Source organism: Hemitrygon akajei, chromosome 16 (genome assembly GCF_048418815.1).
Source record: "Hemitrygon akajei chromosome 16, sHemAka1.3, whole genome shotgun sequence".
In the NCBI taxonomy this organism is placed as follows: Eukaryota; Metazoa; Chordata; class Chondrichthyes; order Myliobatiformes; family Dasyatidae; genus Hemitrygon; species Hemitrygon akajei.
Window position 1 is genome coordinate 68,174,876 of NC_133139.1, and position 13,628 is coordinate 68,188,503.

At 36.4% G+C, this 13,628-nt stretch overlaps 1 protein-coding gene across 7 annotated transcripts in view; it reads left to right on the top strand.

Moving 5' to 3' along the window:
- Positions 1–13,628, top strand: part of brd4 (bromodomain containing 4) — a 182,513-nt gene that overhangs the window by 97,628 nt on the left and 71,257 nt on the right. For all 7 annotated transcript variants that reach the window (XM_073069094.1, XM_073069093.1, XM_073069090.1 and 4 more), the window contains 2 exons: positions 9,479–9,607; positions 11,386–11,592. In XM_073069094.1, the coding sequence (XP_072925195.1) occupies positions 9,479–9,607; positions 11,386–11,592 (336 nt within the window). The remainder of the gene's footprint in view (positions 1–9,478; positions 9,608–11,385; positions 11,593–13,628) is intronic.

A 13,628-nucleotide genomic window follows, 5' to 3' on the forward strand; every position in this document is an offset into this window, starting at 1 on the left:
TTTCTTTCCATAGCCTTTGCCTCACTTGATATCTGCATTCTTTCAGAAATGTGTCTTGCTCCACACTAGTACTAAACAAGCATTCTTTACTTAAATTGCTTAATATTATGAAGTTATTTTAGATTCAGTGATACTGCCTCCATGTCTCTCTGGGATAGAGAATTCCAAAGATCCACAAATTCACAAAACTTCTCCCTGTTTATTTAATGGGTGACCTCCATTACTTAGCTTTATATTACCATACAATGAAATACCTTCTCAGCATTCATGCTATCAATCTCCCTCAATATTTTACTTTCAAGGATTGCCTCCAATTCTTTTGAGCTCCATGAAATGTTCTCATCTGCCTTCTGTTGATTCCCTCATCCCAGTAATAAATCTAATGAGTCTTCTCAAATAACTTGAACTGCACACACAATCTTGTAGAAGTAGAGAGATTGAATAGGATAAAGTACAGGTATTTCAAAGGTTAGTAGTCTTTATCCTTCATTATTGTTGAGATAAGCAATATAACAGTGCTAATGTTTTGGCAGGTGTCTACTGGATTGTAAATATGGAAAAGCTGTGAAGTGGAAATATAGACTAATCATCTGTAATGTAATTAAAATGTATATGCATTTGTCTTAGACTTTGGTATATAGGGATTAATTTACATTGAAACAACGTTCAAAAAGCCATTTGGGGTTTGCAAATACTTAAAGAAATAATTAAGATGCTTGATGGTGTATTAATACATATTTATGATGGGTTGACTGCCTCTTCTGGTGCAAAACAATATTTTCAGTTTATAGTTGGGTTAGAAGTACTGTCTTAGAATCTGCGTACACATCAATTTGTAGATAGGACAAATTTCTAGATATCTTTTAAAAAGCTTCATGGACCATTGGCCTCTCAAAATGTGGGATAATTTACCAAATTAAGTAGGTTTCTTAAGGCTAGTTACTTCATCCTCAGCATTATGTTTTAGGGAAAATGTAGAGGTGAACTGAAATAAGCTATCATGGTATAAGGCATAGGAATTATAAATATGGGAAAACAGTCTGATAGAGGGAGGACTGTGAGTAGATTTAATAGAAGTATTTATTATGTCTTTTGACTGAATGAGTGAAAATATTTTCTCCTGGCAGAAGAACAAGAAACTGAACAATACAGATTTAAGGTAATTGGCAAGAAAGACAGAGTTGAACCAATGCTGTAGGGATCTGTGATAACTAACCTCAAAAATTTGGAAATGAAGCTGCAAATTGAGCATAGGCTGGGAATGTGAAATAAAAAGCAAAGTTGCAGCAATGGGCAACGTAGTAGCAACATTCTAAGGAGCTTATTTAGAATTTTTATCAATCTACTTCCTAAGTTTACTAATTTGGTCTGATTATTGATATACAATTTAGTGTTTGATAAAGTTTATGAATTTATAAATAAATGTTTGACAACAGTCTCCTGCCCCAATTAACTGGAACCCATTGTATTGCCCCAAGTAAGCAGCTGACCCAATTAACTGGAATCCACTGTATTAATTCTCAGAGAAATAAAGTTCAACTGCAAAGCAAGCTGCAGTTCCTATAAATAAACTTCATAAATATTTATGAAGTTTTGCAACTGTATAGCTCAATAACTTAGCCTGTTTTCCCTCAGTTTCAAAGCATTTCAGAGAATAACAGTCCAGAAGGGATTGAACACACTTGTTCTAATGCTTACGATAGCTATCCTTTGTCACAGCTGGAATAATTATCCTTGAATATTTTCATTAATGGAGAGCTGTAATGTATGAAACGAAGCAATTGTCTATTTTTTTGGGAGTCCATTGATCCTATCTACTGTGTATCAATACATGTTTTAGTTATGTTCTTAAACTTCTGAAATAGAAGTTAAAGCTATTTTGATCACCAGACATTGGAAATAAGGGTTGGTCAGGGATGTGGGTTTTTTTCCTTTCTCTCCAAATTACATTAATCTCACAGATTAAATGTCAATTAAAACTAGTAGAGTATAATATCGCAAATATATAACAAGCTACTGTGTCTGAAAAAAAAATTGTAGTCCCTGATACACAAGGGACTTTACTGGTTGTCTTTATTGGCTGTCTAGAATGTGTGATGTACAAAAGTCAAATTAACAGCAGTGAGTGTATTTGTTACAGGCACGGGAACAGCATTTGGTCAGAGTTAAACATTGAAGTTGCTTTGGACTGTTGCTAATATTTTAAGGATTACTGTTAATGTTGCTTAAAATTTAACATGTTGAAAACTATTTTTCAGTTATTAGAAAGGTTAATGAGATTCCTTAAAGATGGACATATTGTTCTGATCGTGTTATTGTATTTCAGATTAGTGACTAATTCATTTGTAGTTTGGTAGCAATTCTGCAATAATTACAGTTGCTGCTATAATTACAATTCTAGTTGTAGCAAAAAGGAGACTTCCTGGCTACCTGTTATTTCAATCTCCTTGTGTTTTTGTACCCCAATACACTATCTTTTGATATTTTTCTTTACATTTAGTAATTTGAACTTTATGGTGATTCAGAATCACGCTTAATATCATTGACATATGTTGTGAAATTTGTTCTTTTGCAGCGATATTTTTTTGTATCATTCTGAATCCCAATATATCATTTAAGTGCAGTTGGGGTAGGTTTTTCTGTTGAAGGATTTTGTAACTTGAAATCAATATCAAGTGAAATTATTCACACTGGAAATTCGCACTGAAACGCAATCATTAAATTTTCAAAAATGGAACTGATAGAAAATTTAATAGGAACTGCAGCTTGCTTTGCAGTTGAACTTTATTTCTCTAAGAATTAATATAGTGGATTCCAGTTAATTGGGACAGCTGCTTACTTGGGGCATTACAATGGGTTCCAGTTACCGTAAATTCCGGACTACAGAGCGCACCTGATTAAAAGCCGCACACTCTAATTTTAGAAAGAAAATCAATTTTGTACTTGTACAGGCTGCACCGGATTTTAAGCCGCAGGTGTCCCACGTTGTAATATGAGATATTTACACAGAAAGATATTACACGTGAGGATTTTTTAACTTTTAATTAAATCCGTATGGTAACATAAACAAATGCATATTGCAAATGCTTTTTTTCGAACAGTGCCTGTAACACAGCTACTTTTAAATATACATACGTATCGGTAACACACAAATTACGTTGCGTATACTTTTTTACTGAACAGTGCACGAACAACATTCCAATATCTCCTAACGACTGGTAAAAAATATATATATACTGCAGCCTACCAGGAAAAGTTATTGATCGCCTTCTTCATCTTCCTCCTGTGCACTAAAACCATCAAAGTCCTCTTCTTCAATGTCCGAATTGAACAACCTCAGGTTCCTCAGTCTCTTCGTTGTCGCTCTCACTTGAGCGCACGCGGTCCTCTTTATCACGCAGCAGTCCAGCCTTTCGAAACCCGTTGGTGATGGTGGATGTTGTGACACGGCTCCACGCATTTAGGATCCACTGGCAGACTTGAGTTAAAGATGCTCTTCGCATGCGGCCTGTTTTGGTAAAGGATTTCTTGCCGCTCGTCATCCAAGTCTCCCACTCAACGCGCAGCGCCACTTTAAATGCCCGGTTCACGCTGATGTCCAGTGGCTGCAAATACTTCGTGGTGCCCCCAGGAATCACAGCTGGAATTGAGTTTGTACTCTTGATGGCAGCTTTCACTGAATCTGTTACATGGGCCCTCATGCTGTCCATAACGAGCAATGCTTTTTTTCTGTGAAAAAATCCCCCTGGTCGCTTGGCGTAGCACTCTCTCAGCCAGTCCTTCATTAGACTCTCCATCATCCAACCTTTCTTATTGATTTTCACCATGATTTCTTTTGGGAATTTTTCCTTTGGCATTGTCAGCCGCTTAAAAATCACCATCGGTGGAAGCTTTAGTCCGGATGCTGTGCAGCTCAGAACACAAGTAAAATGCGTTCTCTCATGGCCACTTGTTTTCAGTGTGATGGACGAGTCACCTTTTTTATTAACAGTCCGAGTGAGAGGCAGGTCAAACGTCAAAGGTACTTCATCCATATTTATGATATCATCTGGCCCGATGGAATCCTCCGCTATCTTTGTTTGAGTGAATGTGCGGAAGTTAGCAAGTTTTTCCTCGTGGTTGGGAGGGAGCTGCTGACACAGAGTCGTGCGTACCCTGACGGACAGGCCTTTTCGTCTCATAAATCTAAAACACCACGATGGCCCACCTCTAAAATCTTCGATTTTCATTTTGGTGGCGATTGCTTTAGCCTTCAGTCTGATCTGCACGGTGGAAACACCGCGGCCGCCTGCTCTCTGTGTGTTAACCCAGTCTTCAAGAAAGTTTTCAAGTTCGGGCCATCTGCTATGATTACCTCTGAAAGCTTTTGTCGTCTTTTTTCATTGACTCAGTTCTTCACGCTGGCGTCTCCACCGTCTCACCATCGATTCATTTATGCCAAGATTATGTGCAGCAGCTCGATTTCTTTCTTCAACCGCCAGATTGATCGCCTTTAACTTAAAAGCTGCATCATATGCTTTTCTTCGAGTGTTTTCCATGTTGATGAGGGTGAGTACAAATGACTGATTTACAATAATTTAATTGTGAAAGTGCGCTTGATTTATCGTACAATTTCATTGGACCTCTGTGAACTACTCATCAATTTTATTGGTCTACTGTTATGAGGCAAAATGTTTTTGGCGGCATGAAAAAAAAACATGCATTAGCCGCACCGTAGTATAGGCCGCAGTGTTCAAAGCGTGGGAAAAAAGTAGCGGCTTATAGTCCGGAATTTATGGTAATTGGGGCACGAGACTTGTCAAACATTGTCTGACTAGTGTCAGTTGCGTGCATGTCATATGGCGTTAGACATTACACAGTGCTTAGAGCAAACAGTTTTTAAATAGTGTCAGTTGCATGTTTGTGTTCAAAAAGCAGTGATTTTTGTCATTGGTAGTTAGTGAGTAATTAACATTCAAAACAATTCAGAACTGTTTGCTCACTGTGGTTTCAAGCATTCAGGCTTGGAGATACCAGAAATGCCAGGATTGAAAATGAAGCAATTCACTACGTCAGCAAGTTAGCAATTATGAAGAATTTGAAGGTATTAACAGTCATCTTGAATGTTACAATGAAATAAAGATTTGGAGGATACAATCACTGTTTGAAGGCAATCAGCTATCTGCAGTAGGCATCTGGATTGATTTTGTTCATTTAAAGTTAATCAAAAGAACACCAACAAAAACAGAATTCCTGTGTTGATAACTATTAGGAATTAATGCTTATGTTTTATAGTACTGTTGTAGTTCTGGTAGCATTTTTTATTCTCTATTTTATTTAGATGCACAATTTCTTAATCAGTTAAATGGTAGTTTGTATTTTTATACTTTTTTTAATTATTTCCATGAAACTTCAGTTACTTGGGACAGCCACTTAATTGGGCCAAAATGTTTTGGTCCCATTGTATCCTGATTAACCAGAATCCACTGTATATTTTTTCCTACAGTGAAACATAGAAAATAGGTGCAGGAGTGGCCATTCGGCCCTTCGAGCCTGCACCGCCATTCAGTATGATCATGGCTGATCATCCAACTCAGAACCCTGTACCTGCTTTCTCTTCATACCCCCGATCCCTTTAGCCACAAGGGCCATATCTAACTTCCTCTTAAATATAGCCAATGAACCTGCCTCAACTGTTTCCTGTGGCAGAGAATTCCACAGATTCACCACTCTCTGTGTGAAGAAGTTTTTCCTCATCTTGGTCCTTAAAGGCTTCCCCTTTATCCTTAAACTGTGACCCCTTGTTCTGGACTTCCCCAACATCAGAAACAATCTTCAGAAGTGAATAAGATTACAATTTGCAATTCCAGAAGCATTTGCAAAGTGATAAAATGTTGCAGTTTTATCACCAGTGTAGATTGCCGGCTCATAGTCTTCACTACGTGCAGCGTGACTTTTTACAAAATGTGAGAGAACCAGTTAGAATGTTTTAACTACACTGAGGATTTCAGTTGTTTGTTTTCCAGTCTCCTTTTTTATAAAAAAGGAAGCACCCTTTCATAGCTCTTAAGTTCAGTGTTGGAAGTAAATGTGCATGCTTGTGGCAAGTTTAGTGCTTTTCTTTCTCATCATTATTGTGGTATACTTCTGGCAATGTTTTCTTCTCAAAGCCACTTTCCCCATTTTGGCCCCCTTATTTTTCCTGATGACATAACTCTTCTGATGTTTCAGTTTCTGTACCGTTTTAAAAACTTGGGTGATACCAGATGAGAGGGAAGAATAAAATGAATAGGTTCAAGTTTTAAACTTAGTTTTAGTTTATTTTTGTTGATTGCGTATTCTTCTATTCCCATAGACCCCTTAACCCAATGTTCATACCCGAGTTCTGGTTATATGAACTTCGGAAACTTCAGAACTTTGGAAATGTTAAGCAGTTTTGAAAAACAGTGTAATCCCTAAAAAAAAAATTTCAGAGCTACAGAAAATGCAGGGACTTTGGAGGAATTTAAAAGGCAAGCAGTGAAATAGAGCACAGGAGGAAAAGTGGGATAAGTGCTTAATTTCTGATGCAAGCCTGAATTGTTGTATTGACCTGTATCTCTAGCTCTTCATTTAAGGAGGGTAGCCAATATGAACATGGTTTTTGTGAGGGTATTGCATAGTCTATCAAATTGGTAAGTGGCTTATAAAATTGTCATGTATACATGTCGTACAGATAGTTTAATTACAACTGTCCTTTGAGATTGTACAAGGTAAAATAATAGAATGCAAAATGTTGTTTTACAGTTAGAGAAAGTACAATGCTGGTAGACCATAAAGGTACAAGGCCAATACAGGGTAGATTGTAAGGTCAAGCATCCATCTTATTTTGGAGCACCCCCACCCCCACTATCAGAGGGAGAATATAGATTTCAATAATGTAATTTACTGTTCTGTGGAGCCTGAATTAATAAAATTTGGTAAAAATTAAAATGACATTTAAACACCAGTTCTTCAAACACACAAGCACTATATCTTGGGTGGGAGTTTCAGTTTAATATGTGACCAAATAGTTAAGTGTTTTATTTTGTGGTCTTTTGAAAACATTTTCAGAAAAGTTGCTAGTTTGAGTGATTATTGGCTACCATTAACATACCCTAACTAGATGTTGCTCTTTTCCTCACATTTTCCTTTGCCAGCAATAATCACACTATAAAAGGCATTTGGCTGATCGTAATTTGACTCTCTTGGGCTGCATGGATTTAAGTTCTTAGTTTATATAACAATTATGTGTTCACTTATTTACTAGATCAGGAACAATTATCTATCAGTCAAGAATCTATGAGGAAGATTAACTTAAAACCATGTTTGTTCTTTGAGAATTGCTACCATACTATTTTAGCATTGAGCAATTGGGAATTTTTCTGTCAAAATGCATAATTCGTAATTTAACATTTTAGTTTCTGCTTGTGATTCACTGTTTAATTTAGTGGAAGGAAAATCAATATGGAGGCCAAAATATGATGAGTCTTTTTTTAATTAACCTTTTGAGTTTCTACAATGCGACAAAACAAAACAAAAATTAAAAAGTTTTATACAGTGCAAAACAAACATATCAAATATATAGTTCATAACAATTAAGAAAAAGCACTCATAGTAGAATCATATAAAGTTAGTTACCACCCCACCCTCCCACTGCCCAACTCCAAGCCAACCTAACAATAAATAAAAAAGTTAATCAGAACTTTTATCACCATAGAGCTGTATTTATAAAAAGAAGGTATATTGCCTACTACCTTTAATAAGAGTCCTTTAACAGACAAGGAAAGAGTATAGCAGTCTTTGCTTAAATGTTTGTTAGGAGAATGGTTCATTGAGCAGCATGAAAGGGATATGAAGAACAGGAGAAGGTGTACCTGAAAGTGAAATGCTGAATTGATGAAGTACCATTGATATTTCACATCAGTTGGATGGACAGTTAAAGGTAACAGGCAGATATGACTCCAAATGTGTTCACATCTTTAAGCAGCTCAGGATTTGCGTGCTAAAGCCATACTCTTGTCAGATGGCCGACCAGTGGTAGGAGTGGGCTCCCTCACCTCTGACCCTCAACACAGGTGCCCTTCAGGGCTGTGTACTAAGTCCCCTCCTTTACTCTCTGTACATCCATGACTGTATCGCCATCTGCAGCTCCAATCTGCAAATTAAATTTGTTGACAGCACTACACTGATTGGCCTAATTTCAATTAATAATGAAGCAGCCTACATAGAGGAAGTCATCACCCTGATAATGGTGTCAAAAAAAACCTCTCCCTCAACGTCGCAAAAACAAAGGAGAGCTGCAGGTGGAGTGGAGACAGGCAAACCTCTATAAACGTCAGTGGATCTGGGGTTGAGAAGGTGAACAGCTTTAAGTTCCTCGGCATAAACATCACTGAGTATCTCACACGGTACGTACTGGCTGTGTGGTAGAAATGACACAACAGCACCTCTTTCACCCTCAGACAGTTGAAGAAGTTTGGAATGGACCCCCAAATCCTAAGAACTTTCTACAGGGGCACAATTGAGAGCATCCTGACTGGCTGCATCACTGCCTGGTATGGGAACTGCACTTCTTTCAATCACAGGACTCTGCAGAGAGTAGTGCGGAGAGCCCAGCGCATCTGTGGATGTGAACTTCCCACTCTTCACAACATTTACAAAGACAGGTTTGTAAAAAGGGCCCGAGGGATCATTGGGGATCCGAGCAACCCCAACCACAAACTGTTCCAGTTGCTACCATCCGGAAAACGGTACTGTAGCATAAAAGCCAGGATCAAGTCCGGGACTGTTTCTTCCACCAGGCCATCAGACTGTTTAATTCATGCTGATACAACTGTATTTCTGTTATATTGACTATCCTGTTGTACATAATATTTATTATAGATTACTGTAACTGCACATTTGAACAGATGTAACGTTAAGATTTTTTATACATGTATATATGGATGTAAGTCAATTCAGTTCAATTCTGCCATAAGTGCCAAATTGATGGCTTGTGATTCCCACTGTCACAGAAGCTAATTTTCTACTAATTTATTTCTCTTTAATACCAAGAAGTAGCTTAGAGCACAGGATGTAGCAAGAACTGTGCTAAGTGCGTTCCTTTTGTTAAATGGCATTACAGCTTTGAAGGTGTACAGGTTGATGGATTTCAGAAAATTATTGAAAATTGCCATAGGTCAACACTAGCTTTATGTTTTAAATTAAGATAGCGTTCTTGGATGAAGAATTCACTTTTTGTTTTGAAATACGTGTCTTATTTTAAAAACCATTTTCAAAGGTGCGTTACCTTCATTCAAATGGATTTGTTTAGGTTATGCTCTAACTGTGGGCCTTTTTGTTTCAGAAATATGATTCCTTGTATGGTATTCCTAATATATTCCAGGAGCAAATCCCCAGACATGTTACTTAATCTTATGATGATTAATAGTTTGCCTGTGAATTGTAACCAATGTCCCAATTTTTTTGTTTCTTTAAGGCAAAAATGGATAACCGACAATATGGGGATGCTCAAGAATTTTCAGCAGATGTTCGGTTGATGTTCTCCAATTGTTACAAATATAATCCTCCTGATCATGAAGTGGTAGCAATGGCAAGAAAATTACAGGTTTGTATTTTGTTCTGAGAAGAATATGTTACAATGGATATGTATTGAATTACTGGTCTTAACGATTTGTTTTTCTGCACTAGAAACGTGTATTACTTAAATACGCGTGTCTGTGGTTTAGGTGAGGATAGTAGGGAAAGGCTTAGAAGTTTTACTAAATCGGATTGAAGCAGTGTGTTTTTAGTTGAAGACATGGCTAAAATAGTTTGTGCAAATGAAAATGTATTTCTCTCTCAGTTGTAAATTAGTCAATTCTTTGACCATAGCATGTCAGTGAGGTACATAAGGTTGTAAAAACCAGAAAATTGGAATGTAGCAAACGAGCTTAAAAAGTGCAAGTAGAAAAGGTCAGAGTACATTGGATTATGGGTCTTGGTCTGTAATTCACACATTTTTGCCGGTTGAATCAAGACATTCATGAAATTTAGGCTGTATTCCAAAATTAAACTCTTTACCAGATTAACACTTGATTATGACTGACTGAGTATTGTTTAGAATAGCAACTCTCTGATCTTAAATGTCTATCCATTCAAGTGTGTGTGTGTGTGTATATATATATATATATATATATATATATATATATACACACACAGCTATGGAATGACTCAGAGACAGAGACTTCATAACCATGTATTTCTTAATTAATGCCATTAAGATTTTAAACCATTTATCACATTGCTGATGGCGAGACTTTGTGCAAAGCAAATACTGTTTTTATTTTTGTCCCTTAATAACTACAGTTCAAACTGACTTGGTGGTGAACTGCCATGGGATACCCTTAGGATGTAAAAGCTGTTGCATTTTAACTTCTCTATTCAATCTATAGAATTACTGAAAATAAAAGCTGATCAATGATGTTGAATTACTCCATAGCATTGGATTGTGTAGTTAATATTTTGCCCATATTATTGGCGCAGTAATTGTGTACTCAGGCAAAAAGTGCCGTGAGGGGGTTCAAAATTGAGAACAGCAAATGGTAGTGAAGGGTACATGTCAGGTTTGTATAAGGTTCAAATTGTTTTGGTCTGCTTGGGGTACAGAATCTCTGTGGTTTGTGTTGGGTTTTAATTTTACAGCTGAGTAGATCTCTACCAAGTCCCCTTCTGATGGATTAGTTTCAATGAGATACTGTGTCACAATAACTGCAACCACCATTATTGTAATTCTATACTGTGTTGAGAGACAGTAGGAAGTAATGTTTCTGCAGTTATTTTGAGATTCATATCTAGCTTTGGTACACCTACCTTTCAATTTTCAGTGCAGAAACATTTACAAAGTTTTTCCCATTCTCATAGATGCACCCATTTTTATTGACAAACTGTTTTAACTTGGCATCTTTTAGCCAGTTGTTTATCATGTAGAAATTGATATCATTCTTACATGTGTTAAAAATATGGAGACTAATGTCACAGCCAAGAGCAAAGTCAAACTTATTGTCATGCACGCAAATGTGGGTGCAATGAAAATCTTATTTGCAAGCACATAACATCGTATAAGCAGCATTCACAAGAAAAATGTAAATTAAACACAACATATACACAACCTTTTCAAGAACAAGCACAATTAGAATAGAAAAGCCTAGTCCATTTAAGTTCAAAGTGATCAAATGGCCGTGGTGGTGCTAGTGATTAGGGTTTTGCTGGTTGGTTCAAGAAACAAATGAAGCGAAGTAGCTGTCATTAAGTCTGGTCTATTTTGAATGCATTGTATATAAATAATCCAATTTAGGTGGAAATTGGATTTCATATATTTGGTCTGCAATCTTTTTTTTCTTTTAGGATGTTTTTGAAATGCGTTTTGCAAAAATGCCAGATGAGCCTGTTGAACCAGTTGTTCCATCTCCTCCTCCTGTGCCACCTCCTACCAACCAAGTGTCATCCTCATCTTCGAGTGACAGTAGCAGTGACAGTTCCTCTGACAGTGACAGCAGCACAGATGATTCTGAGGAGGAGCGGGCACAGAGGCTGGCTGAACTTCAAGAACAGGTACCGCCTTTAAGGCCTCCATACAAATTTTGGTGGGACATGCTTTCAGTATCCTAGTTCCAATTTCTGCAGCAGAGATCAAAGGGAATTTATTTCTTTTAAGCTATTTTATATTATCGTTACCATTTTAAGATGTTGATATTTATAAAATAATTTGTTGGGCATTATTTCAAGTGAAATTTCATGTCCATTTATCACTAATTGCATATTTGTACCTTCCCACTTGGTAGATCAGGAAGGTTAGTTACTGAATGGGCTATTTGCTTTTCTGACATTAGCTGAGGAATAGGTTGCTTCAAGTGAAGTGTTCACTTACAAATGCCCATGTTTGAGGTTTGAAGAGGTAATTTCATATTTCTCTGTGTCCCACATATTTTCGTGGTTTACTGTTTCTGTAGACTTGTTTGCCTGCATGGATGACAAAGCATTAAGTAAGAAATTTCAACACAGTTACTGGCCATGCAGTTCTGTCAACCAGGGTTGGTGTTTGTCTTAGCTATATGGGAGATATTTACTCAAGTGAGTCAAGTTCTTTTTATTTCACTTTTATGTCCCCACTATAGCATGCTTTGGTTAAATATTTCATTTGCCTAATTCTGAGTCATACTACAACACTTGATATTATTATTGGATGTTATTATTAGTATAATTTCTTTCTTTCTGGTTAGTTTGCTGTCCTAGATGTTCTTTTGAATTATTCTCCTTTAAATTGTGGAGGGAATTTGTCCTTGAATGTTACCAGTTAACCAGCTATTTAACCAATGTTAACCAGTCCAAGGGTTAACATTCTTTTTCAATATTGGTGTGATCTCAACCAGTTATTATCACAAGTTTGCATTGATTTACATAGCATTTGTTTTAATGAGCATTACTTCATCTCAGCAAACAGCAGATTGTGATCTCCCATACCTCTAGTGCAATTATAATTCTGAATGGACCTATGATTGGAAATGCAGTTGGAGTGAATGTTTACCTACAGCAATGATTGTAGTTTTCTCTACCAATTCCTATTTTTACGGCTATTGTTTTTGATAAATAAAAACCGATCAAATTATTGATTTGAAAGCCATATTATAAATTTTTTTTGGTCCTTGGATTTTGTAGTGGGGGGGGGAAGCTTCAGTAAATTAGGAACAAGATGGGTGAAAAAGCAGACTTTGGAATAAATGATCAAAATTTAGTAGTATTAAATAATTCGGAGCTTCTCAATTTTAGCAGACGTTGGCAAGTTTAATTCTAATGTGTAACTGGGCAGGGAATATTACAATTTTTATCTATGTCAAAAGCATGAACTATATCGGCATTGTGGAATTGTTTTGGAGAACTATAAAATAGTCTTTTGAGGATGACCTTGATTTGATAGTTAGCAAATATTTTTGATTTTGTTAATCTGAATGTTGATATTCAATTAGACTGGAACCATAATTTGAAAACTGAAAATCAGTTAGAATGTTGTTTTAGTTGATCCATAGAGAAAGAACTTTTTGCAAAACTACATCTTGTACAAACTTCAGAATTTATTTGCTTTAGAATTTATTCTGCTTTAAAGTAAAGTAGTGGAATTTGGATGGACTGCCATTTAAAATTCATGACTTCATCATGTTGATTGAATATTGTACCACTGAGTTTGGAGTCAACCTTGATCAAATTACCTAGGTTGGAAGTGAGCTGTGGCTAGAGATTATGTCTGCCATAAGTAATTCATCTTTGTGTATAGGGTGTTGTTCCCTCGTGATGAATATTTTTAGTGATTGAAGATAGAATTCAATAAAAATGCTGTCTAGCCAATTGGTAAATTGTATCTGTCATTTATTTTGATGTGTAAATTCAGGTATATGTTGGAAATATGAGTAACATATTCAAAACTGTATTGGATTTTTAAATGTTCACAAAATTCCTACAATTCATAAGCAATAACAAAATAATACTTAAGAATTTGAAGCTCAAGATAAAGTTAATCGATAATATGAGATCATTTGCTCAAAGGTCAGACTCTACTATTCTGAGCTGTGTGCAACTTTTTTTATGAAGAAGCT